The sequence below is a fragment of the Zosterops lateralis genome, assembly GCF_965231275.1.
Source record: "Zosterops lateralis genome assembly, chromosome: 9".
In the NCBI taxonomy this organism is placed as follows: domain Eukaryota; kingdom Metazoa; phylum Chordata; class Aves; order Passeriformes; family Zosteropidae; genus Zosterops; species Zosterops lateralis.
The window spans coordinates 27078308-27105467 of record NC_139769.1 but is presented as its reverse complement, the minus strand read 5'-3'; the positions used below and the strand labels follow the sequence as shown (position 1 = coordinate 27105467).

Sequence of the window (27160 nt, the reverse complement as noted above, 5' to 3'; positions counted from 1 at the left end):
CCTAGGTAGAAGCCAAAAGCTTAGGAGATAAGTTCCTGCCTGGAGTGATCAGACTGTAGCTGTCCCTTGCCTGCCTCCAATGCCAGCTGTGCCACGGGTCGCAGCATGAGTAGCTCTAGCTGTGATATTTTCTGGAAAGGCATCTACTGTTTTCTGACTCCTCCTTTCTTTCCTAGACCAGGACTGGCCTGTAGCATTTGTGTGCAGCACCTCCCAAGCTTGTGTCCTTGCAGGTTATCCTCCAGTGCAGTCCCTCACCACTGCTTCATGCTGCAAACACAGCTGTCTTCATCTTCATTCTTGTGCTTGAAATGCACAGCAGTTTATGGAAGGCTGAGAAGGAGCAGCTTCTTTAAAAAGCAAGATGTGGCTTTGATCAGGTTTATTCTACTGTTTTTTTTCTCCCCCACCTGAAAATCTTCAAAGGTCTCTCATCCTCCTTGGAAAGCTGTCTAATCCCCATAGCCTGCATGCTGCAAGGCTCACAGCTGTCTGTCTGATGGCTTCCCACTCCTCTTGACATGCCCTCTGCTCTCTGGCCATTGACAAGGCTTTAAACACAGAGTTTGCTTTGACTTTTATTTTGCTCTTTCCTTAGGTCGTAAATGTATTTGATATCTCTTCCATCCTACCTTTTTCATGTCTACTGTTCTCTTAGTCAATAAAAAATCTAAAATTTTCTTTAAAAACAAATGGAACTCAGAACATCAGAAGATGAGTCATGCATGCTTGATTCCCCCCCCCCCCCAGATTTTAACATATTAGTTATGTGTACCAGCACACATTGTATATATTGGTTTATGTGCTGCTTAAAAACAATTTTCTTATGCAGAATAATTTCTACTTGCAGAGAAAAGATGTCACAAGGTATGTGTGATCCTTTGCACTGAATATGCTCATATCCTTTATATCCATATCTCTTCAAATACTCTGTTTTGGGCTCTATTTTTTCTGTGGCTAAGGAGAATTAATTAAAAAATACTCAGGTGACTCACAATATTTTATTCCTTGTCAAAAACCTTGGAGTCCAAGTGTGGAGAAATTAGTGGGAGGGGAGGAAAAATCATGTTCTGTTATTAGCAGTTTGTGCATTATATTGACATCTCAGCCTGTTGACACTCCAATCCATGTGAAAGACCATCTTGATAATGTGATTATGCAAATGACCAGCTTCATGAGGAAGTGTTTAATTTTGAGTGTTCTGTAGAAGAGGAATATCGGTAAATATTCTTTCCTCACTGTCTTCTCCCTGGTTGCTGGATATTTCCTGAGCTTTCTCCCAGTGAGGACATGACTGCACCACTGCCACAGTGGAGCAGTGACAGGGGTGGATGGAGCCAGGAGATTACCTGATAATCCAGCTTTGTACCACTGTGGTCTTCTTGCCTAATGTGTTTGGGGGCAAAAAAGTACATTGCACTATTGCTGTTGCTGTTTCAGGGCTCAAGGTGGCACACCAGCAGGAGGCTGGTACATCAGTAGCTGTGCTAACTCCTCCTTTCCTAGATGCAGGACAGCTGCCCATGCCACTGCTGAGGACACAGGGAAGTCTGGCACTTCTGTTCATCTCTCCAGTTCAGGTCCCCTGCGGTACTGCAGCACTCTGATATCATTGTAGCTGCTATTTTAAGAATAGCTTCTTCAAGAAATGTAGGTGGCTCAGGTTTTTCTTCTTTGTTGGTTTTAACTTTACATTTGCAAACTCAGTTTCTCTCCTTCTGCAAGGTGAGGCGCTTTTTTTTTCTTGCATAATCACAGAAAATTGCCAGAGGGTCAGTGTTGTCTTGAAGTGAAGGCAGATGAAAGCCCATATTTCCTGAATGAAGACAGTATTTACTCTTTCAGACTTACAGGTGATATTTGGTCACCAGTGCATCTTTTCTAATGCCAAGAGGAGTAGAAAGTGTGCCACAGATAGAACTGAGGTCCTTTTTATTAGTCATCTTTCCTAGACTGAGTGAATGACATGGGGGCCAACATAACTGAGTGCTGTTGACATTACCATTCCAGAAGCTGATCCCAATGGTGCAGCTGTAGAGATAATGGATTGCAGATCATTGCTGGTACAAGCAGAGGTGTGAGCAGGCTCTTGCTGTTTACTAAGCTTTAAAAAATGAGAGCATCCCAATGCAATTGCAAATCATTTTGCTGTGTTACACGCAGTGAGCTGGGGATGCAAAGAAGTCTCTCTGTAGCTGTTGTTAAACTTGTAAGTGGATGTTTTTCTCCTATGGGCACTCAGCTGCTTTAGTAACTACCCGTTCTTTACTCAAGTATCAGTTTTATAACAGATGAACCGAGGTCAGGAATTCACATGGAACCTAGACTTCATTCCCAGCTCCATCCTCAGCTTGCTGCTGAACCATAATGTTGCAAGGTGCAGCACTATGTATCATGTGGCACTTACATAAGCTATGTCCCAAGCAGCACAACTTTAAAGAGAATTATTTGTGTTACTTATACTGGGGTGGAGAGAAAAGAAAAGAGCAGGTTCATATTCATGGAGCCCTTACTTTTAGAACTAAATGATTGGACAACTGTATTCCCTTTCCACTTAATCTCAGCAGTGGGGCTGTTGGGCCCCCTGGTGTGGGCTCTGATAGGTACCCTATTGGCCTCTAAAGCCACTGATGAAATAATTGCTTAGGCTGTTGTAAGGTTTGGAGGGGTTTCAAATGATGTCTGGAAAGCTATTTATCATGAGTGTACGCTTGTCTCTTACCATACCTTATCTTGGCATTATCTTATCTTGGCATTGTGTCTTTGTCTCGTGGCATTTCAGCTGCCGTGGGAATTAGAGGTGGCAGGTGTTCTGTCTCTGCCCTCCTACAGCTCTGAGGGGAGGAAGGCTCATTGCTAGTATTTTTGGCAGGATTTAGAATCATGGAGTAGTTTGAGTTGGAAGGCACATTTAGAGACCATCTAGTGCAACCCCCTGCAGTAAACACAAACACCTTTTATTAGGACAAGTTGCTCAAAGTCCCATCCAACTGGGCCTTGAACACTCCCAGGGATGGGGCTTCCACCACATCTCTGGGCAGTCTGTGCCAGAGCCTCACCGCCCTCACTTTAAAAAAACTTCTTCATTACATCTATTCTACATTGACCCTCTTTCAATTTAAAACCATTTGCCCTTTTCCTAGTGCAACAGACCCTACTAAAGAGTTTGTCCCCATCTTTCTTACAGGTTCCTTTTGAATGCTGGAAGGCTGCAATAAAATCTTCCTGGAGCCTTTTCTTCTCCAGGCTGAACAATCCCACATGTCCTCACAGAGGAAGTGTTCCACCCCTCTAATCAGCTTAGTGGCCTCCTCTGGACCCACTGTATATAATGTGTATTATATGTGGTGTCCTGGAGCAGAACCCCCTGAAAGCAGTAGGTCACAGCAGGACCCTGGCAAATTCTGTAGGTACTGAGCCAATATTGCCTGATCTTTAGCTCCAGCTAAAGCTGGTTTCCTCTGAGTCAGAGCATCTCCTGCATGAGCAGCCTTTGCTTTACTTTCCACTGCTAGGCTCCTGCTGGCTTTTTTCTGTGTGAAGTGCCATCTGCTGAAGTCTCTGGCTGGCACAAAGTGCCAGTGAGATGAGGTCTGAATGCTGGGAGCTGCTATCAGTCGGGCAGTAGTCTGTGTGCTACAAAGCCAGTGAAGGGGGTCCTTTAAGAAAGGATCTGCGGGGGTAGAGCTGTGAAAGGAGGACTTCAGTTCCAGAGCAGCAAGACCAAAGCAAGAATGAAGTAGGTTTTGAAATGCCATTGGTGTTGGGTTAACCACTGCTTTTGAAGCCAGCTCCTGTGCAGATGCAGAACTGCCACACAAGGGTGGTGGTCTGCTCTCACTGCTGTTTGAATTTGGTTTATCACCTCATTCCCTCTAACAAGTGACACTGCTTCAATTAAAGTCAAAACAACCTCCCAATATTGTGTTTTTCTTTTCCCCATTCTTCAGTGCTAATATCAATGGCAAGTCCTGCCCAGCCACCACCATTCAGCAGTTACAATTCATGAGCTGCATCAACCTTTTGCTCTAGCACTCCTAATTAAGCAATTTTAATGACAGGATTTAATGTTTTACACAGTCTAAATGAAGTGGAAAAAATATGAACCGATTTTTTTTCGTTTGCAGCACAAGATTTTGATCAGATAATTTAACCTCTGGGTGAAATGGAAGTAGGAGCATTTATGCATAGGTGGTTTTCTCAGCAAAAGCTTTACTTTATGTACGTCTGTGCATTAATAGAGTTACTGCTTGGCTTTGGGTGTCCGTACTGAAGTTTGTCTGCCCCTCTGCCCTTCTGTTGCCAGTAATCCCAAAGCCTTTTGAAATCCACTAACTTGTGACCAGCTTAATGCCAGTTGTGTTGCATGTTAATAAAGCAAGAATAAAGGCTTGCAAAAACAACTGCTCAGGCTGGTTTTCTAACAGCAGCACAGATTTCTATCCTTTTAACCTGTTTAAATTTCTTTTGCTGGTGTTCTGCTCTAATTCTAGCTAATACTAGAGGTGTGTGCACAGAGTGAAGATGGGCTCCTTTGAAGACAATCTTGTGTGTGAATTGAAACTACCTGATCTGTAATTAGGAGACAATTATTTTATATAGGTAAAACAGAGAATTATAATAATCAGTCTTTTCTAAGGAAGAGAAAGCCAGTATGACAGAGAAGTTATGTTTAGTAATGTAATGAGTGCCTTTTTTGACAGAAATGGCACTGTTAAATTTGGGGTTGTGCAGCTGATGGGCGTTCACCCTCACATGAGGTGTTTTGAATTCTGCGAGGGAAGTGCTGCTTTAAATAATTATGTCTCTTATGGCATTGTATGTCATAATCACTTCCAAAACACTTATCTAGTTGCTAAAGCTGGTGAGAAGTGAGCTGTTTGGTACAGTACTGGATGTTTTTAGTTTTACTTTAGTATGTCTGAAGTGAATATTAAGTTAAGCAGAGAGGTATAGCTGGGGCACCCTGAAGAGCTGCAGATGAGGCCAAGCATTGTTTCCCAAGTATTTATAATAATGAGAGATACTGGAGGGAAGATAAGTAATATACTGGGAAGAAAGTTTGGTTCAGATCCATTAAATAAATAAATAAATGAAAGTTCCTTTTACCTGTAATCTGCAGACAGCACATAAATTAACTGCAGCAGGAGAAGCTGTGTCCCTCCTCATGACCCACGCTGGCAGAGGCTCAGCACCACCAGCCAAGAATCCTCATGTTAATCAGGCATATATGATTCTTCCTCCTAGTTTCGAGCTTGATCAGTTGAGACCTCTCTGCCTTTTTTTCTTCCAATAAAGACCTGCTTCTACAAAGCAGATTGCTCTGGCCAAGTGTCTTCCAACAACTTAAGTAACAGCAAGCTGCTCTAGTCTGGGGAGTGTGTGCTTGGGGAAATCTTGACTTGTTTAGAGTGACATATCCCTGATTAAAATATATTAATTGTTCTTCTCTGCATGTCTTGCTTCACAACTTGCACATTAGCTGCAGCATTTGAAAAGATAAAATTTGGCCAGCAGGAGTAGCAGAAAGAGAGAGAAAATTACTTGAAAGTGAAATAAAAATGTCCTTATTTAATAGAAAAGGATTCAGCTCGCAGTTGGCTTTCTGTTTTTCCCAGGTTCATGCTTTGATTGACAATGCAACAGAAGTAATTTAAATTGTTGGGAAATGTGTGGGAAAAAAAAATGTGATTGTTGGGAAATTGGAAGTAGAACAGGATTTAGCAACTTGTCTTCTGGTGTTAATAGCAGGCAGCAGCCGGCATTGGGAGCTTGGGAGTTTTCTTTGTTTCAAAACTTAAGAATATGTATATATACATATATTTAGCTTTCCAAAAGTAAGCAAAGACTCAGAAGGTTATTTAAGAAAAATTCTGCTTTGGAGATTCCTTTCAGATAAATGTTTGCTAGATGTACAGTTTTAGGGAGAAGGGATGCAGTTTGGCCATGGCTCTCCCAGAGTATCCCTGAATGTGAACTCAGATCCTTTCTGTGCTTCCTGGCCACCCTCTGCAGCCACCCCTCCTCTTCCTGCCATAATTCTCCTTGGTTTTCCCTCAACAGCAGAGATGTCTGAGCGTGGCAGCAGGGACAAGGATAGTCTCCTCTTAAGCTCACCAATAAATTTTTGGAGTTTGCTATTCACTGTCAACCTATGAATTATCCATTCTAGAGTGAGATGGGGAGCTAAGAAAACTTATTTTTGTACAGGTTTTTGAAGTTTCTGCTGTTTTCCTTTGCAAAAAGATTTGAGGTAGGTTTATGATTTATTTTTTTTTCAGTCATGCTGGAGCTTATGTATTGATTTCAGATAGCACATGAATGTGGAATTTGAGCCCAGCTTGTCCCACATCAAAGTTAATGAACTAATGAATGGGACACTAAACTCCAGTGTCTCTGTGTCTCCTTTTCCCCACAAACACATACTGTGTTTATGCTCTGTGTGTGGCTTTGTTTATTTCATCATACACTCCTGTATCTCTTCCTTGGATGGTGTAGGTAGGGCAGGATATGATCATGAACTCCTTGTGGGAGCTTTCCTACTGATGCTCATAGCACTACACATAAATTTGCTGCGACAAGAAATAAGTTGTGTAGTCCTGATAGAGGACAGTAACTTTATTTTCCTATATCCCCTGTATTTTGTCCTGCATTTCTCACCATCTCTGCTCTGAAACATTTTAAGCATTGTCAGGCTCAGAAAAAAGCAGAGAGTACCTACCACGTGCTCCAGCTCTGTGGTGTCTGTAGAGGAATGAGTCAACAGCAGCAACTCTTCAGAAAGAATATCTAAAATCAAGGGAGAATGAGACACATTAACTAAAAAAAAAAAGTCAAATGCTAGAAGTGTTTGTCTTCCCTCACCTTCTGTCAGCAAAGGTGGGGTTTGTATTCTAATATTTATGTAGTTGAAGGGTATTAGAAAATCAGAAGTACTGTGGTGCAACACAGGGGGTTTTGTTCACTCCTGTAATCCCAGTAGGTAATTCTTTTCTTTACACACTTGAGTCTTTTTCAATTCTTTTTTTTCTATTAGTGTCATTGGTAGCTTAATGGATTTCTTGATTGTTGAGATCTTCTTTTTGATGCAGTATTGTTAGTCTTAGCATGCATTCAGAGTGACAGAGAGCATTAAAAATAGTCATTTCCATTTGAGATATCTAGAGATAATTTTTTTATAGCCACTGTGTGAAAATAACTTGAACAGTAGCAGAATTATCTATTGTAAGAGAGATGATTTTACTTGTGAATCGGGTTTAAAGATAAAATCTGCCCACTTCCCAAGTCATGGATTTCCTATTCATTGCTCTGTTAAATTTAATCGGGAGCAAGACTTAATCCAGAACAAAGATGATTGAATTGCTCTTAAACAGTGATGTGGAACATTACCCAGATCTCACTTCAGTCTCACAGTGCTGAGAAATCACAAGCATAAGAGAGTTGCTTGTGAGTACATTATACAAAGAGAGATGCTTTTTACTTATTTGCTGGCTCATTAGAAAGTGAAATGCTTTCTGGGTTTTGGAATAAAGTTGTTAGGAGGTGTAGAATGGGTTAAACTTGTGTAGTGCATTAGCTAGAAATTACTTTGGCATGCAGTAAAAAGGCTCACTTGCCTTGCAAAAGCCCGTGATGGCTTTAAGTTGTGCCATTAACTGAGCTGCTCCTGGGTTTGTGCAGTAGCCAGGATGGACAATGAAGTACCTTGATGCAGCTTTGATTCCTCTTTAGAGCCCAGAGGAGGACAAGCTCCAGCACTGGGCAGCATGTCCAGCAGAGCTGCAGCTCAATCTACTGCTCCCCTTTGCTGCTAGACCCAACAAAAACATGCTTTCAACAATTACTGTCTTTTGTTAACCTCTTGTTTTCTCTCAGGAAGTCTGTAGACCTATAAGGTCATCAACTGGACAATCTCCAGTTACAGCCTGGAGTGGATTTTTTAATCAACTGGATTTTGCCCTCTGAGGGCACAGAGAGAGCATGGGAGGGAAGCAGCTAATTAAAGGATTTCTAGGCTGGGAACTTGACAGTGTCCATTTCAGGGCTCTTACCTGAGCACAGTAAAGTTTGGGAGCTGACATTGCTTTTCTCAGATGTATATACCTTATGTAAAATAATTTCTAAGAAAAGAGGATGAGGTCAGGGAGTGGTGAAGCAGGATCTTGCTGTAGGGAACTCTGGCAGGCAACTCACCGTTGGCAAACTGTTCTCTGGAGTTTAGGAGTGTATTCAAGGCCAAGAAATTTAGGGACTTACTAATGGCACTGCAGCTTCAGGCCCTGCTGTTGGCTGGCAGTCACTGAGTGAAGTAAGAAAGGCACTCTTGGTGCCACCTTTAAGGCTTTTGGGCATGTGAGTGGTGCCCCATGCTGCATCTCTTTCTTCTGGTTAGAATAATTTTGACCTTCTGAGTTAAACTTTCCCACTTAATGGTATTTTCCTATTATGTGAATCTTCTTTTCTTCAGCTTATTTGCATGCCTTACATCATGTTTCGTTTAGGATTTGGTACGGTGAGGAGCCCAGGATAAAAGACAGCGTATAAAAGGCTGGTGTAATCATTAAATTTTCTAGGACTGGAAGCTGCTGGGACCAGTTTGGTCCAATCATGGGCAAAATAAATATTTTTTTGTCCACTGTTGCAGCCTTCCTAGAGCAAAGTGGAGGTCTCTGTCTGCTTTAGGACAGCCAGCTAAATCAGATCGTTCCCCTCCTGACATGTGTGTGGTCCTGCATTGTGACAAGAGGGCTCCTGCAGCATCCTCAGCTGCAATGTCCCACCACGTGGGGCAGCCCTTGGGCAGGATTTTGTTTGCAGCATCCACAGCTAAGTATAATTGCCAAGTGTTAATCCAGCTCAGTAGCTTAGAGCAAGACTGTAATCATAGTGATTGGGTTTTGTATTAAAATGCTCTTTTTTTTTCAAGTTCTTGTTAGGTTTAGCAAGCTGGCTGCAGAGGTGATTGTGTTCTGGTTGGAGGGATGTGTGTGAGTGGAGCAGGCTGCACGTCCTGAGGTTTCCCTCCTCTCTCCATTCTTGCTGCTTCAAGAAACAGTCATTTGCTTTAAAGTCAGGTTTGCAGCTTTGATTGAAAATGACTGTGCAAAACCCCATCAGAACTGTGCATGCCACAGAGTCACTTAAAAAGAAAAAATTCTAAAAGGCACCTTGAAATGTATGAACTCCCTGGGATGCCAGGAGCCATCACCTGTGGTTTGCTGTTGTCCCCAGGTAGGACTTAGTAAATCTTTGTCTGCCCAAAGAGCCCAGAAAAAAAAGGAAAGAAAGGATGGAATTGTGCTGTCTGAGGTTTGGGAATGATTATTAAGTGCTGGCCCACTGCCTGACAGCTGTTATGGGTTTGCAGAAGTGAGACAGATCTGGGAGAGGCAGCTGCAATTGTATAGCTGGGAAGTTGGGCTTTTAATTGCTAATTGAAGTTACCATTTGTATTTGGGGTTTTCCTTTTTAAAGGACAACATTATACCCCAAAAGAAACTGCAAGTGTTTGTGTATTTTATAGCACAACCAAAGTGGCAACTCGCTCTTGCTGTTTGCTGGTACATCTGTATTTCACCTACTGCCTACTTTTACTTTCCCATCTGTATTTTTTATGACTTCTGTCTTGACAGCCCTTGTTCTCCTAGTCCTTGACTCCCCTCCCGTGCAGACATATGATCCTGTAACATTTTCCTTTTTGTCTTTATAAACAATAGGCAAGCAGTCTGATAGCTCAAGTCCAAAGTCAAGGGAGCTTTGCAGATTCAGCTTGACAGCTCCTCTCTGAATTATTTAAAAGCAGTAAACAAAAGGAAGCCCATCTACAGCTTCAGGTGGGTTCTCCTCTAGTACTGTGGAGAATGCCTGATAGGTGAATTCAGCTAATTTTGCCCATTTAAATCTGTGGTATTGAATAGAATAACAAATGCAATTAGAATTCAGGGGCTGCCTCCTGGTATTCCTTAGGGGGAGGGTAAGTTGTAGGGAGGTGAATGAGCAAGTTGAGGAGAGGGAAAGTTGGAAGGTGAGTGGAAGAATAGAGAATTTTTGTCTAATATGAATTGTCTGTTGAGTTTGGATTTTTTTTTTTTTATTTTACAATCAATGAACTTGTCTTAAGACACCCTGTGTTTGCTTCTGACTTTAATCTCAGTCCTTGGTGGGTTTCCTTGTTTGTTCTTTGTGCATCCTTTGTTTTCACATCTAAAATGTTTTTCTACAGCTGAATGACCCAGTGATTTCTGACTTCTTGGTGGTTTTTGGTTGCTGGTTTCACTCATACTTCTGGATTCAGGAGTGTTTTAAATGGCTGAGATTAGGGAAGCAGGCAGAAGGCACAATTGAGTCCTCTAGATGATGCAAAGTTCATTATTATCTTTTGAATAGTTCATTCTGCAGAATGAAGTAGGGAAGATGCCACGCTTTGCATTTATTGTACTAAAGGTATAAAGCTGTACTCTCATCATTCTTGATGCCTAAGGCATAGCTGTCTTCTCACTTCCTTCTCCCTTCAGATAAATACAGAAAGCATCAGGAGCAGGATATCGAAAGCAACTTTGTGTGTATCATCTGTACTCTGCATGATTTTTTTTAAATGAAGTTCTTCACTCATTATGTACAGTCAGGCCTTATTAAAATGCAATTTACTGTATTGTTTTTATCAATACCAGCCGTACAATTTTGTCATGAAAGATGATAGTTTGAATTGTGGCTTTACTTTGAAAACTGACCTGCAAAAGTGACTTTGATACATCTTCTTTCAGAGATTCTAGCATCTTTCACTGTACAAAGTAAAGATCCCTCTCTTCCAAGCTTTGCAGTCATGACCTGGCCGCAGTTCAGGTCAGCTCCCTCTTCCATATAGTTACAATACATTTACAGAGTCCTCATTTACATACATTTACTGATCCAAGCCAGCCCTACCCCCTTCCAGGGATTTAGGAGATGGTTCTGCTGCCTGGGGAAAATGCTCTGCTGCCCCATCTTTGCCTGTGCTTACCTGTACCATGGGAACAGAGGACAGGAAATGTTTTTAATACAAACTCTATGACTTGAATTCACTCAGGGAGAAGATTTAACTGTAACTGAAATTTTATCTGCTCAAGAGAAAACTTGTGCTTGTGACATGAAATGCATGTCATCAGAACCTGCCTGCAGGTCCTGCAGGTCCTGGGCTCTGGCCATTTTTCTTTGCCATTCTCAAGTTTATCACCATCCCTTCTTCATTTTCCTGTGTGTCCTGGCTAGTGAAAACATGTGGCCACTGCACTCAGGGCATTTTTGGAGCAATGTCTTGAGGAGACAAAGTGTCCTATTTCCCAAGCCTAGGGAAGGCCACGTGCTCTGGTACAGCTTGCCCAGCCCTGTCTGCATTGCAGGAGGTTTCAGGTACATGGGGCTGCTCTTGATTCTGTTATAGCATTAGCTGAAGTGGATGCTGAAGGAGAGCAGCAGATTGTGAATTCTATCAAGATTAATGGAAACTTTTGTTTTACCTTAATTAAACTTTAATTCCCCAAATCAAAGTCCTTTTTCCCAAATCAGCATATGTTATAAATAGCATTAGTATAGGTGTAATTTCATGAGGCTTCTCTGCATGCTAATGTTAATGTTTGTGCCTTGAATTCTCTCTGCAAGAAACCATTTATCATTTCTTTTATCTCACCAGGTCCTGGTGATGTCACTTCTGTGCCACATGTGTTGCATAGAAAATAAAAGGAAAATATGTATAAATGTATCTTTTTTTATATAAATAATGGTTTATGTAGCTACAAGCTGGGCCACCTTGCAGGTATTCTTCTCTTGTCTGTTCTTACCACCAAGCAGCCTACAGCCCCTTGAGTGGAAGCAGCCTCCAGGGTTGAGATATTTTTGCTTTCCTGGTGTGTTTCTTCCTATTGCTGTAGCCCTGCTTGCCCCACAGATCTGTAATGTGTAACTGCTCCCTGCCTGTAGCCTCAGCTTTAACATAGGCTGTTGTTCCCTGCCTCAGACAGCACCCTCAGTGCTGGCACTTGGGACTGTGACTCCATTCCTGTGGCTATTAAATGTAGTGTTCTTGGCCTAAAGAGGAATGGAGACTTTGATTTCCATGGCTGCCAGACTTCTGGCCCATCCAGTAAGACAATTAGAAAGCTTGCAGATGCAGTGAAACCATCATCCTTCTTTTTCAGCTGGCATAAGCAAAATATTTAGAAGAGTTAATGTGTTTATTGAGCACTCAAGTCCCCCTGAAACATTATTTTGAGACCCACTAATGCAATGGTCAGGATTTAAATGCATGTCCAGAACTTTTGAAGTTGGTTGGTTTAGGATATTGTTCTATCAGGATTTGGCCTTGGTTTGGTGGTGGGATCCCACTTTAAAATGGTTGGGTATGTTTAAGGGATGTTATTACAGATAAAGCATAGGAACTAAAAATGTCAGAATTCAGGCTGACCCTTTTTTGATTATCTGTGTTAGCTCAGTTTTGGGAGTTGAGATGGTTTTCATTAGAATGGGGCAAAGAAGCCACAGTCTACAGGAGATCAATTTATTAGGTGGGTTTGTGTGCCAAGGTTTTGGTAGTGGGGGGGTGCAGGGGTGGCTTCTATGAGAAGTTTCCTAAAGTTTTCCACCTGTCCAGCTGAGCCAAGATGGATCCACCCTTGGCCAAAGCTGAGCCCACAAGCTATGCTGGTGGCACCTCTGAGATAATGTATTCCAGAAGAGGAGAGAGGGAATACTGCACAACTGCATCAGGGAGAGAGGAGTGAGGGTGTATGAGAAACAATCCTGCTGCAGACCCAAAGCTCAGTGAGGAAGGAGGGGGAGAAGGTACTCCAGGTGCAAGAGAATTAATTCCCTGTAGCCATGGAGGTCCACAGAGAGCAGAGATCCACCTGCAGCCCATGGAGAAATCCATGCCAGTGCAGGTGGATGCCCAGAAGAAGGATGTGACCCTGTGGGAAGCCCACACTGGAGCAGGCTCCCAGCAGGGCCTGTGGACATGTGGAGAGAGGTGCCTACACTCCAGAGCAGGTTTTCTGGCAGGGCTTGTGACCACACAGGGACTGCCACTGCAGCAGTTTGTGAGGAACTGCAGCCTGTGGGAAGGACCCACACTGAAGCAGTTTGTGAACTGTCTCTACTGCTGGAGCAGGGGAAGAGCTTGGGGATCCTTCCCCTTGAGAAGTGAAGGAACAGCAGGGACAATGTGATGGGCTGACTGTGGCCCCAGTTCTTTGTCCCTCTCTGTCGCTGGGGAGGAAGTGATAGAAAAGATCACAAGTGAAGCTGAGCCTGGGAAGAAGGTAGGGGTGTGGGAAAGGTGTTTTTAAGATTTTTTTTATCATTATTTCTCATTATCTTACTCTGATTTGATTAGTAATAAGTCAGATTTTCCCCAAGTTGAGCCTGTTCTGCCTGTGATAGTAATTGGAGAGTGATCTCAACTCTAAAGGCTATTGTCTGCTATGTCCAGCTGAGGGAGGGGAGTGGCAGACTTTGGTGGGCACAGAGTGACAGACTGGCTTCCAGCCAGGTCACCCACCATACTAGGTGTTGCCCAAACAGGCAGCTTGGCTGCCCCAGATTGTTGACAGCCAACCATATAAAATGAACAGTAGCAGAATATGTATCCATTATCAGTTTTAAATAAATTTATTTCATGAGTTTCTGCCAAAGCGTTTCCCTTTTGCTGACCCAGCCAGCATGGCTCAGCTTGGCTCCCTTCATCATTCCTGACATCACCTGGGATTAACCTATCTTCCTGTATTGATTGCCACCATCTCTGGTTGTGATGCATGAATTGTTCTTCCAGTTTTGCCTTGAGGGAATGGTGTTATGTGAGGGATTTAGGAAGGGTTTTTTTTTCCCAGCCTGTCCCACTAGCAGTGGCCAGTATGGATTCCCACCAATTACACAGCTGCAACACCTCTGTCTCCAGAGGTTAGCTTGGGTCACTCAGGAATTTCTGTTTGCATGGGAGCCTGGTATGAAATTCCCCAGGGGCTGATTGAGCTGGTGGAGCACCTGGGAGCTCTCAGACACTCATGTACATCTAGGACCTCAGACCACCAGGTAAGTGTCCAGCATCCCATGGGCTTCGGTGTATGCACAGGTGTGAGCTGTGGTGTGGGAAAGTCATAACACATCCTTCAGAACCCTCAGCTGGGGATGGAGTTGGACCCAGTGTTTTCAGCCTCACCTGGCTGGCTGGCACAATTTTGGGCTGGTTTTCAGCATGCTTGATTGCAGTGGCTTGTGCCTCACAGGTTTTTGGGGTTTTTTTGGGGGAGAGGAATGCAACTGGAATGGATTTCCCATCAGCAAATACTGCAGTTCCAACAGGAATTCTTGAGAGTTAAACCTCTGTGGTCTTCATCCCTGCCTTTTTTGTTCAGCACCTCATTGGGAACATCTGGATTAACCTTGGGAAATCCAACAAGTGTGTTGCCTCGGTTTCCCCTCATGCAGGATAATACTTTGCTACCTCACCAGGGCATTTATTACACTTAATTAATGTTGTAATGTGTCTTTGGTTCCTCTGATAAAACGTGTGGTGCAAATGCAAAGTTGTTTTTTGCTGATTGGATTGTTAATTAAATGTGCACATATAAATGATTTATTGGCATTAGAGAGCTAAGACTTAATAATTTAAAATATTAACATCAAGGTGGTTGGATCAACAGACTTAAGCCTGTTATCATTCAGCTATTTAGGGACTGAAACAAATGGCTCTGGGAAAGGAAGGAAAGCAGGAGCTGGACCAGCTAATGACTTTGTGGTATTTCTATGTGGGGACCAATTTAATAACAGGATCTGAATTCTGGTGCCTGGCCCAGGGAACTGCTGGCAACATCAACAATGTGCTGAGCTTTATAGAGCACAGGAGACGCGTCACATGGCAGTGATCCCTCTTGGCCCAACTGAGAAACCATTTGTCAGCCTTCAGAGGACCATGCTCCAGCTCAGAACAGCAGCTGATGTGCAGCATTAGCTCTTGTGTATCAGGAAACAGCATGAAAGCAACAGCATCTGGGACATGTGTGGATCTGTGAGCTGCTGCTGTGGATCACCTCTAGTTGGATACTCCTGGCCCAGTGTTAGTTTGTTCCCATAAAATAACATGGGGTTGCAGTTCCTGACCATAAGGCTTCTGCCTGCTTATATCCTTTTGTCCTCTGGGGTTTATCTAGGCAGATGTTTCTTAGATGTGGGAATGAGCTGTAGCTGACAGCCCAGGCAGAGCCCAGGGGAATAAATGTGTCATCCTAGCACAGTAATGAGTTCAGGAACCAAGGGAAGGCAGCCTCTAAAAGCAGATACAGCTGGCTGATTGGATACTGGGACCAGAATGGAAGGCTAACAATCATCTCCTCCCTTTCTGGCCCCAAGGAAGATGTGCACATTGCTCTTGGTGCTAGTATTCTGGAGGAAAGGAAAAAAGAAAGAAAACTGTGCTGTAAGCAGGATTTTCAAAGGTGAGTTTGCTAGAGGAGGAAGAGCAGGTGGGAAGATGTACCTAGTACTGTGGAAGAAGCATTTGAAACCAAGAACACAGTGCTGAAAGTAAGGTTTTGATGAGAAATGCGATGCCAGGGGCAATGATCTCACAAATACAAAAGCTCTGAAATATATGGGGCAGATGGTCTTGGAAAGATGGCACAACAGAACCATCTGAACATGAAGCAGGGCTTGAGCAGATTGAAGTTTGCCTTTCACAGTAAGGGCAAGGGGAGTGTGCTGTACATTAAAGAGGACTAAGGAGCTGGAATAGAAACACAGAATATCATGAGTTGGAAGGGACCCACAAGAATCATGAAGTCCAACTCCTGGCCCTGCCTAGGTCACCCCAGCAATCCTACCACGTGCCTCAGAGTGTTGTCCAAACACATACTGAGCTCTGTCAGGCTTGGTGACCACTTCCCTGGGGAGCCTGTTCCAGTGCCCAGCCATCTTCTGCAGGGAGAACCTTTCTCTCACAAGTTTCCCTGCATCCTCCTTTCCTAGTGCAGCAGCTGGGAGCTGTGGTCCTTGCTATGCTTTGGGACTGGGCTGCTGTCGTGTTTGTAGGGTCTTATCTAATTCAGGGTAGCTTGAACAGAAAAGGCTTTTCACATTCTACTGATTTCTGTTTACTGCTCTGATCCCTGATGGTTTGCCACTGAGCTGCACAAAATCAAAATCTAAAAGTACCAGACTTAGCTGATATTTCTGAATACTCTCATGCAGATCAGTGGCTGTTTCTCCAGATTGTGTCTTTTGTTTCTGATGTGAGTTTGGAAGGGAGACATGTGCAATAGCAATATTAATGATAACACCCTGAGGCTTGGTTTTGCCCCACACTGCACTGGATGGGCAGGGCAGCATGACCTTGGCTAGGGAGGGATTAAATACATCACCTCCAGCATGATGTAATGACTGACTGCAACAAACAATAGGAAGGAAAAGGGGGGAAACACATTGGCAGTAGGAATGCAGGTGTTAAGCCATGCAGCCGTCAAGTGATGTACAGCATTGCATTGCCAAATGAATATTTGGGAGTTTTAATCTTAAAAGAATTGATGCTAAAAGCTGGCTTCACTAAACCAATGCCTTCCCATTTTCTGTGGTTTTGCAATATTGATATTAATGTGTTGTATGATTACGTATATGTGTTTTGAATGTTTATTGTAAGCTGTATTTATATACTGCTGCCACTTCCTTCAAGGTCTTGAGCATATTGTTTATGGGGAGCATCTGAAATCTTGGGATTTATGACTATAGGAACAAGTAACTTTAGAGACCCTGTCACAGATAAATGAGCAGTGGAACTCAATGTTCCCTCACAGAGAGGAGGGGAAGACTTGTGCTTTGGGGGTGCAGGTGTAACACCAGAATAATTTGGTTTTAATGTACATCTCCCTACCTTGCCTGATGGGGGAGTGTGCAGCAGCTGTTAGCGATGCGGATCTTGCTTTGCAGTAGATGTAGAATAATAAGCGTCTAATGAGATTTTCTCATCTTGGATTCTAAATAAATGGGATGCTCATCAATACTAGTTTTGTTCTAGAATGACTGAATTGCAGAGGCAGTTGCCTGTAATGTATCAGCAGTACCTGGGGTGGGCTTTGTTGGCTGGCTCTCCTGCCTTTGCAGAGCTTTCTTTGCCTTCTCCCCATCAGTCTCATTGGCCTCCATTTCCATCCTGAATTTAGAAGATGGCATAGAAACAAGGAAATTGATGGCTGTGTACAGCACTGGATATGTGTGTACTTCTATTTTCTTCTAGCCCTGTCTTCAGTTGCCTTGTTGATAGCGTTTCTTTGAGAACTACATGCAGAAATGAAAAGGGCACGTTCAGAAAAAGGGGTTTCTTACTTGGCTGAGGGACAGCTTACTGCTTATTTGAGTGTGTCATTGGAGCAAGCCTTGGACTGCTCTCCTCAGAGCACCCAGGAGCTGTGAATACAGACCTGGGGATGTATGATAGCAAGTAAGCTTCCAGTTATACAGCATCTTCTTGTGCTGAGTTTGATCTGAATAGAAGGAGGAAAATGCATTGTAAAATCTAAAAATGAGAAGACTATTTCAGGGAGTAGGAAAAAGGGCTGTAGTCATGTGTTTTGAGTTGCAGCTAGAAATACCAGATATGGAAGTGTCAGAAAACTTGATAAAGGCATCCCAGGTACTGAGGTTAAAGTCTGGAATAGCTGAGAAACAAGGGAAGGGATTCAAGGAGATGCTGAATTTCTACCTGGGCACATTTCCTAGTGAGATGCACTTCATCTTGTGTGCAAGCTGCAAACTCTGCACAATGTAGGATGATGAAAACACTAATTTGTTTGAAAATTTTTTTCTGAAAAACTTAACAGTGTGCTCATGAATTCTGACATAAGAAGAAACTATATATATGTGTAGGTAAGTCTTTCTACAGAAAGTGAGTCAAAGAAGTGCCATAATCTTTAAATCTGTGGCTTAACATTTCAGGGAATATCCTTGTTATGCTGGGTGGGTATAATTGTGTAGCATTTGTGAATTTAAAAACTCAAAAGATTCTGTATTTACAGCTGGATCTAGGAAGAAGCACAGACAAGACCTTTTTCAGATATATGGAGTTTTTGCTTTTTTTTTCCTGGGGCCCAGATAAGCCTAAAGAGGCTTTATCTGTGTGTACAAAGGAATTACCTTCAGAATTAGATAAAAATACAGTTTCTAAGGATTAAAAGACACAGTTTAGATGTGTATGTTCTGTTCCAGCTTTAATACCTAAAGAGTTGGGTGTTGCTGCTCTTGAAATATTTTGGTACAACATCTTTTATATGTCAGACCTTGTTCTGTAAAGAAGCACTTGGTGTAAAGTAATTAATTTCTGCTTGAGCCTGATATTCACAGTATAGATAATAAATATTCCTTTAAATTTGTTCAGAAGAGATTAATGTTAGGTGAGTGTGGGGGCATTGAAAGTAAATTCTGTTTTACAGGGAAATAGAGGGTTGTGCACCACTTTAACCAACCCACTGGGCACCTCTCATTGGTAATAGCTGTAGCACAAGAATAGGAAAAAACCCCAAACTTTGGCATGCAGGACATTGTCCTGCTGGGAAGGGATCTAATCTAGCAGTTCAGCTTCTCAAAACCTCTTGGTTTTTGGACACTGGAGGTTCATTGTGTTTTCCTGGGTTAGAATTTGTAATTTTCTTTCAAACACAAGAAAATAACCAGAGCTCAAGGGAATTAGAGTGAATAGCCATTAGAATCTGCTAATTACAAGATGAAGAGCAGTCAAGCAGTGGTGAGGTCTATTGGGGAACCACTTGTGCACATTTAGATGTGTAGAAAGATTTTGGAAAAAGTTTTGGTGAAATATGTCTTGCAGATAGTCTGCAGCTCAGTCCTTAAAGCCAGCACCACAGTAATAGTTGCCACCTTCAGTAAGGAAGAAATAAGTTTACTTAAGTAATGGACTTTCTGTACAAACAGCACTAGATTTAGTTCAACTCTATACTTGTATTCTACCTGTCAATAATAGAAGACAATGGCTGTTTGACTGCAAGCTTTCTCACCCAGGTGCTTTTCCCACTGTATCAACAGCTTTGCTTAATTAGACTCCAGCTCCTTGGAATAAGTGTTGAAAAAACAGCCATTTGTTAGCCAAAACATCTGCTGGAGAGGGAAGGTGAGAAGTTGTTAATTTAAAATCAGATCTTTGAGAACCCTAACTGTGAATCCATAGAACAAACCTAGCTGAAAATCCAGGAAACCTCATGCTTACATGAGTGATGGCTGTGCTGGAAGTTTGAGGTGAATCTCCTTTATTTGTGCAGAAAAGTTGGGAGGAGGTAACAAAGAAACACAAACATTATGGCCTGTAATTATTTATAATATGGTGAAAGACCCAAAAATGATTTCCAGTCCTTTGTGTGAAGATGTGCACAATTAACTTGGAAACACATCCATCCTAAGGAATTATCTCTTCAGCTTTTCCTTCAGTGTAGGCTTCTGAATTCTACTTCTGAATTCTAATTCTAAGGATTTATATGTGTGGGATAGTAAGGGAGGAGTAGTCTCAAAGGATTGTAATCAGGGGGAAAAAAGTTGTTAGTGATTTGTGGTCATCTTAGTCCTTTTTGAGCCCTTTTGGGACAGGTTTGATGCCAGAGGAAGACTAAATTACTCATTTTGCATGAGCCCACTGGTGAGAGGGATGTTTTAGCTGGTGCAGCTGCAGTGAGACATATTTATTGGTGAGGAGGGACAGCCAGAGAGGAGCCCTGCAGGTTCTGGGAGGATGGAGGGTCTGTCCAGAGCTTTTCCTCCCTCCCTGGAGTTGAGTCTACTTGAGTGTCAGTGAGTGTCCCATCAAGAACATGTGTGCATGGATTTAACAACTGTCCATCTGGGATCGTGTTCATTTACGTATCCTCTCCTCCCAGCAATGTTTTCCTACACAAAGATGTAAAGGGGTGAAAGAGCTCCAACCTCAGTTGTCATTAACTCCCCGTTGCACTGGAGCAGCTCTGACAACTTTTCAGTTGTTCAGCTGAGTTTCTTCAAACCTCACAAAACATCCAGAACATTTCTGATTGTCTTAATGTTGACTACTCTTGCATGACTACCAGCAGTCAGCCAGACTTTAATTCTCCTCTGTTCCTTTCCTGTACAAATTGCATCCCCAGGGCCATCTGAAATAGGGCTCATCTTGGAGAGAAGGAAATTAGTGTGCTTCAAAACCCAGCTGTCACCAGGTGAATAATTCCTTTGAATGATGAATGTAGCAGGCATCTCATATACTCAGGAAGGTCCTAAACTTGATTTTGGGGGCTTTTGCCATCAAGAATGTGCTGCAAAGAAATTTTTCTTTTATTTTTGGTGCAATCAGTGAAAATCCCTTCAAATCTCATGGGTGAATGCTCTAAAGTTACTATGGGTCCACTAGTCATGTTCAGACTGGAGAAACAGGGATGTGTCAGGACAGAGGTGTTTTGTCAGGTGAACTGTCAGGTCTGTCTTTTCACTCAAGACCAATTTACAGCATCACTTTACATAATGGTTACCTTTTTGTGAATATGTATCCAGCCTGTGCAATAACAGAGATTTGTGGTGGAGTCAAGTCCTTCCCATGTCAAGGAACTGTCCTTCAGATTTCCTGTAATAATGTCTCTGCAATCCCCCCCCAAAAAAAAAAAAAAAAAAAAAGCAGGCAGATGCAGAAAGTCATAGGTCTTAGCATAGAATTTAAGCCTTGGAGCATGTTAGAGCAGTTCTGGAACTGCACTCTATATTAATTTTAACATGAGTCCTGACATGCACCTACGTTTGCCAGTTAATTTTTTTAATTCATGTGTAACTCTGAAAGACAAGAAGATGCATAATTTTGACATCCCCAGAGCTTTTTTCTATTGCCTTTAAGAGGAGCAAGATTCTAAAGGTTGAGATTAGCAGCCACACAGAACAAAATGCTGCTGTTTGCCAGGCAGTAAACCCTAATCTCTCAAGCTTTGCTATGTTTGTTCATTTTTCTTCTTCAGTCTTGTTTTAGCAAAGGCAACTTGTTCCTTCTGCCTCTCCCTGCTAAGAGGGGCTGCAGGTGCAAACCACTCCTAGGAGAAGAGTCATGTGTAGAAGAGTCATTTTAATAACTGCTTTCTTCAGAGCAGGATTACTCAGTTGGACTGGATCTTTAACATTCCCACTGCCTCTGGCTTTGGAGTTGGTGGCTCCTGCAGGCAGCAGAAATGGAAGGGATGAGTAAGGCCAGTCTTTAAACCTTCTTGCCCTGCATAAAAACACCAATTGGTTATGGTAAAGTAGAACATGCAGCCACAATGGATGGTGAGACCCTGTTTTTCAAGCCTCTGTGATACAGGTAGTCATAGCACTGTGTTTGGGGAAGTAGGTGTTCTGCCAGTTCAGTGGTGATGGGGTTTTTCTTTTGAGCTCCTGGTTAGCCCATTCACACATGTGCAGGCAAAAAAAAAAAAAAAATTTGATTTAATGTGCACCCAGCTATCACAAATTACAAACCTACACATCTCAACAACTTCATGACTTCTTTAGGTGTTTAACACATTGAGTATATTGACTGTTTTACAGGCTACACAAAAGGAAGTGAATTGTTTCTTTGGAGGATTAAAAACAAGTTACTTAGCTGTGTTCCTGGAGAAGCAGTGCTGGAGTGCCTTAACAAGCAATCACTGTTTGTTCGGTGACAGATTTGGTGCTAATTTTGCTGCTGTCTGCTCCTGTTTGCATCTCATGGTTGTGGATGAAAGCAGCAGAGCAGTGATTAGCTCAGACCCTGCTGAAAAAAACCCAGCACCCAGGGGCTTCTGAAGAACAAGGGAGTGAGAGTAAATTACCCTCTGGCATTTTTATTTTATTTAGCAGGTAAAAGTGTTCATTGAAACAGAGTTCATTTACAGTGGCACCCCAGCAGGCTGCAGCAGCAGGATGAATTACCAGTCACTCACAGTGCAAACGGGAATCATTCAAACCCTGCATCATCTGTACTCAGGAGTTCAGGTCTCCTGCACTGCACAGTAGATTGCTGCTGGTTCCTCTCCCTTGCTTCCAGAATCCTGTTGGGCATCCTGGTCCCTGTTTAAGTACCCAGATAATATTTATATCTGCTTTCCCCCCCACAATGGGTTTTGATTTTAATGCTGTTAACCAGAAGCTGAACAGTTCACTGGATTAGATTCTTAGCCACCAAATTAAAAGAAATTACAGCATATTCTTCCTTTGAGGATATATTTTCTTTTCAGGAGCTTAGACTTGGAGGATCATTAGTGAGATAATATCAGGAGTTTTAACTAATCCTCTAAGATTGTACCAGGGTGAACAAGTGTATCTGTGTCTGTTAGCCCAGTGGTCTACCACAAGGCTACTCTTACCTGATAAATGGCTTTTCACACTGAAGGGGCTTTTTCTCCCTTTGCTTCAAATCTGGAGGCTGTGCAAAGTCTTGAACTCCGTGGTGAGGCAGCAGGCTGCCAGCTTGGGGCTGTGCTGAGCTGCCTTCCCACTCCCTTTGGAGCGGGGCATGTTCTAGTCACTGAGTTCATTAAAAATGCATGTCTTAAGCAATGGGATAATTACAGCAAGTTTGTCTGGGGATGGATAGCAGCAGTGAGAGAAATATAAAAATGTGTCTCAGAAAAGATCTCAGCTGTCCTGAGAGAGAACAGTTCGCTGCGGGCAGTCCAGCAGCGTGCACCACGTCTGCTGATACGAGGATGGCTGCAGGACACCCATCTGGGAGCACTGCTGCTCCCTCAGCATCCCTGGGGCTCTTGCCAGCTACCCCAGTGCTTATGTGCTTTAGGCTTGTGGATTTCTCCGTGGATTTTGGATAGGATTCTGGCTGAGAAGGGTACATCTGTGCTTGCTGGCCATGTGAGGAATGTGCTCTGGAGAAGACACTCTCTCCTCCAGCTTTTACCTGGGGGCTGCCTGACTGATGCAGCAGACCATTAATTTGCAGTCAACCAGGATATCTCCAAATGCAACTCCATCAATTGGCAGGAGGTAAATAGATGCTGCCTCTGTGCTTGAGGCAGGGCTGGAGCCCTCTATTTATCTTCCCTTTCAAACTGGTTGCATCTGCTATTGCTCTCTAATCTCTTCTCCTCTTTGTTTTACTCATCTGAAGCCTCTTGGCCTCAGAGCTAGAGGGGTTTTGTAACGGTGATTAGTTGGTTTAGTTAGGGTGCTGGAGATCTCTGTCCATAAGCTGCCAAAAAATGAAATTACTATTATTTTTATTAGTCCCCTTCACCACAAGGCTGTGAGAATTAATTCATGTTTGTAAATTGCTTTGGAGATTCAAAGCTCTGTACAAACACTAAGGATTATTGCTTTCTAATTCTTCAAGGTATATAACTTATAAAGACTTGAGCCTTGAAAGCATCTCTGATATAGGAAGAGTTAAATCCCTTTGAAATTAGATATACTTCTAATGTTAAAGATAAAAATAACTTCTTCTCTGTTGCTTCATCCAAAAAATATGTGGGGGAAAAAAGCAATGGCAGGTTCTGATAGTGCCTCTTTTTTTTTTTTTCTTTTTTTCCAGGAGTCCAACGTGCTTATTGCTGCTAACAGTCAGGGTACAATTAAGGTAAGTTATTTTATACATCTTGCCTTTAACACACTTGAATCTGTTGATATTAAAGAGCAAGGTCAGAGACGCTGAACAGCCAGGAGAAACCATTAGAGGAGGTCATCTTGGCTGTGGAGTTTTGCAATTTAAATGATGTATTTGCCTGTGGCACACAGTGGAGTGAGCAGGCAGTGCCCCAGCAGTGATCCAGTTGCAGCGAGGTGTGGAAGAGTTGCTGGTGGCCATCCAGCACCCACTGCTGCTCCTTGGGGTCCTGGCAGCACAGGGGGCCTTGCACAAATACCTCTCTGGCTGCTGCAGATGCAGCAGGGCTGAAAGCTGAGCTCCTGGTGTGCAGCTGGCTGGAGCAGTGCTGAAATGAGCAGGGATGCTCCCTGTCTGCTGACTCTGGTGCTCACATGGGCAGTAACAGACAGCAGCTGCCAGCACGGGGTTTTGTGAAAGCATCAGCCTTCCCCAGGTACAGCACCAGTTTTCAGCTCTTTAATTAAATCTAAGAGTGTCTGTTCAATGTATTTCTATCTGTGGAATGTCAAATGATATGGAAAAGACTTTCCTTCTTTATGTGTCTATCAGCCAAGCAAAACCAATACCCAAGGCAGTACCAAAGTCAACCCAAACCCAGAACTTCATCCCACGTTCAGCACTGGCCAACACCATGCTGTCAGGTTTGGTGCTTTAATGCCCTAAGCTTGTAGCCCAGACCCCTGGCAGCATTCTGGAGCTTCTGGTAAAGGGTTTCACTTGCTGTCTGTGGAGTTTTACACTGCATTGTCACTGTCATGAGGCTGAGGTCCTGATGGTCCCTCACATCCCTGTGGCAATAGCAGTTCTCTGGAGCCAGACCAGAGCTGCTGGTCTGAACCACGCTGGAAAAATCACCAAAAATGCCAAACTGGTGAGAGGCCCAAGTGGTCTGTGTTTAACTGCATTTCAAGATTTTTTTTTTCTCCTTTTTTAGGACGCAAGTGTCTGGGTTACTGCTGCTGTTGCAGCATGTGATGCTGTAGCCTCTCATTCATAGGGATTTATTTATATACTGTATTTCAGAATTGGTTGATGGTTACTTTGGTCACCTGCTCCTTAGGAAAATGGACAAAATGCACAGGCACTTTTGATATTTTGAAGTGAATCCAGCAGCAAGAGCAGTGATTAGAGAGGAGAGGCTTTGCTCATGCACTTTGCTTGTTAATGAGAGAAGGGAGACAGAGAGAAATGTGCAGACAGCCAGAGCTGTCAGAGCTCTGCTATCTCCATTTGACTTTGACAGTGTGCAGTGGGAAGGTGGCGTGGTCTGGGAAAGACCTGAGTGTCCCACACCACTTTGGGACAGATGCCATACTGGGCATTACCCTTGAGCTACAGCTCCAGAGCTTTTCCCAGTGAAGCTGAACCAGGTTAATGCAGACTCCAGCAGCCCCACGGGGACTTTCCTGCTGCCTCTAGTCCATGCCTTCAGAGGCTGCTGCTCCATCCCAGCCTGGACAAGGGAAGCAAGAGCACAGAGGGCTGGGATGACAAAAGTTCTTATCTCTGCTACAGGATTTCCAAGAGCTGTGTGATTGAGATGAGGGGAAATGAGGCATCTGTAGATAGTTTTGCTTCATGGCTAATTTATCATCACACAAGCAGACATCAAAATTGGGATGCTTGCCAAGTGCTTTTCCCATTTGTGGGGTATTATTGCATGCTGGTGAATAAAGGGTAAGGGGTGGAGACGGAAGGGTCAGTCCTGTCTTAGTGATCTATGTGCTGATGTAGGAAATAATGAATGTCATAAATTCCTATTCTAAATGTCTCGTCTTCCTTACTAATCAGGTACTGGAGCTGGTATGAAGGGTTTTCTCTCAAGGCATGAGGTACTTGGTCCTGCTGATACGCTACAGTATTCATCTGGGAACCACAGTGGGACAAGAAACCAAAACCACCTTGATGTTCCTCCCCAAAATGATCGTGTTTGGGTTTTTTTTTTTCCATTTATGGACTTTCTAGGACATTTTGAGACATTGGTAACACCAGTGAACTGTCTGCCATCAACATTAACTCCACAGACTTTGCTGGTGGTGGTGGTGGTATGGTTGTCTAATTTTTACAATAGGAAAACAAATTCTTTTAAATAAAAACAAAAAGGAATAATAAAATTTATTGAGCCACAAGCTGAAGCTGGAAGATTGTCTTGTTGCATAAGAGAACAGATTTACTTGTGAAGGGAGCTTACAGGAGCACACAGGGCTGTCCTCAGTTGCACATCTCCAGTTACTTTCATCTGGACTCTTCTTCATCCCCACTGGAAAGTCTCTAAGCCTTACCTGGACATGCAAGCAATTCAGTTTGAAATCCCATCATGCTACAGTCCCGTTGTTACTTTGATTTATTAATTATTTTTTAGATTAATTATATGTTGAGAAGTGTCACCGAGGTTGACACCACTGGAGAGTGAAGTCCTCTAGTCATCAAGAAGAGAAGGACACCTTCCCCTTCCTCCTCTCCTTAGACCCCTTCCTTGCCCCAAAGGGGCAGTTCCAAAGGAGAGGATTAAGTTGACCTCCCATCCATGTGGGCCACCTGCCACCAGCAGAGTGCTGAGATGAGGGGACCTGCAGTTCCTGGGACCTGGACTGACCTTGCCAAGACACCATGGGATGAAAATCTGCCTCCCCCTGAGCTGGCTGTGTTTGACTATCTCAGCTGTAGAGGAGGAAGCTTCTAGATCCAGTTACCAAAGCCCTGCACCACTCAATCGCCTGTGTGGTCTGGTTGTGTTTGCCCCTCTCTGCACACCGTGGAAGCCCAAGCATTTTGAATGTTGTAATAAAGAGAGGGGATGGAGTTGGTTTGTAATGTGTTTCAGAGCCATGATATAAGTAGCCTTATTTTTAATGGTCATGCATACACTTAATTGTTCATATGGAGGGGGAATAAACCATGAAGCTGAGAGTTGTTGTTGCTTTCTTGGCAGGATAGCAGAGCAGATGAGAAGGTGCAGACAGTGATCACAAGCAGCCGCCAGGCTAAACTGTCAGGTTTGCTGCCAGAACTTGCTAAGCTCCAAGGTAGATTTGGTGGGTGTCAAAGGTGCACTGCAGACAGTGATACCTGTGGGAAGTGTTTTGGTTTGCAGACAGAATCCTTTTCCATTCATTCACTGCAGGGACATGTCTGCCTCACAGCACACGGGCTGGGATTGATGCAGGGATTTGCACAGGTCTCATCTCCTCCAGGTGTTAAAAGCCTGACTCTGACCTTCCCAGGAGGATTGTGTGATCTTCTCACACCCTTTTGGCACAGAGCAGGGAAGAAGAGCAAGAGAAGATGCTCTTGAGGGTATTAATAAAGAAGCAGGGATGAGGCCTTGTGGAAGAACTGGGGACAGGTCCTGTCCTGGCTCAGTGCTGGTGCATGTTCCTAGGGGGTCATCTGTGCTCCTTCAAAGGTAGAGGGATGTGGGACGCACCACCAATAGCTTCTGCAGAGTCTAGTCCACTGGGGAGAAAAGTGATGCTGAGCTCCAAGGGAGAGGTGGATGCATGGCTCTCAGATGCTGCATGCTGATTTTCTTCCATGATTTCTGTCTGA

At 43.3% G+C, this 27160-nt stretch overlaps 1 protein-coding gene across 2 annotated transcripts in view; it reads left to right on the top strand.

Moving 5' to 3' along the window:
* The window catches only part of COP1 (COP1 E3 ubiquitin ligase), a 124804-nt gene extending 98259 nt beyond the window's left edge, over nt 1-26545 (top strand). For both annotated transcript variants that reach the window (XM_083867433.1, XM_083867432.1), the window contains exons 19-20: nt 23537-23581; nt 25403-26545. In XM_083867433.1, coding sequence (XP_083723559.1) covers nt 23537-23581; nt 25403-25420 — 63 coding nt within the window. In that variant the 3' untranslated portion in view covers nt 25421-26545. The remainder of the gene's footprint in view (nt 1-23536; nt 23582-25402) is intronic.
* The last annotated feature ends 615 nt before the right edge of the window (nt 26546-27160 follow it).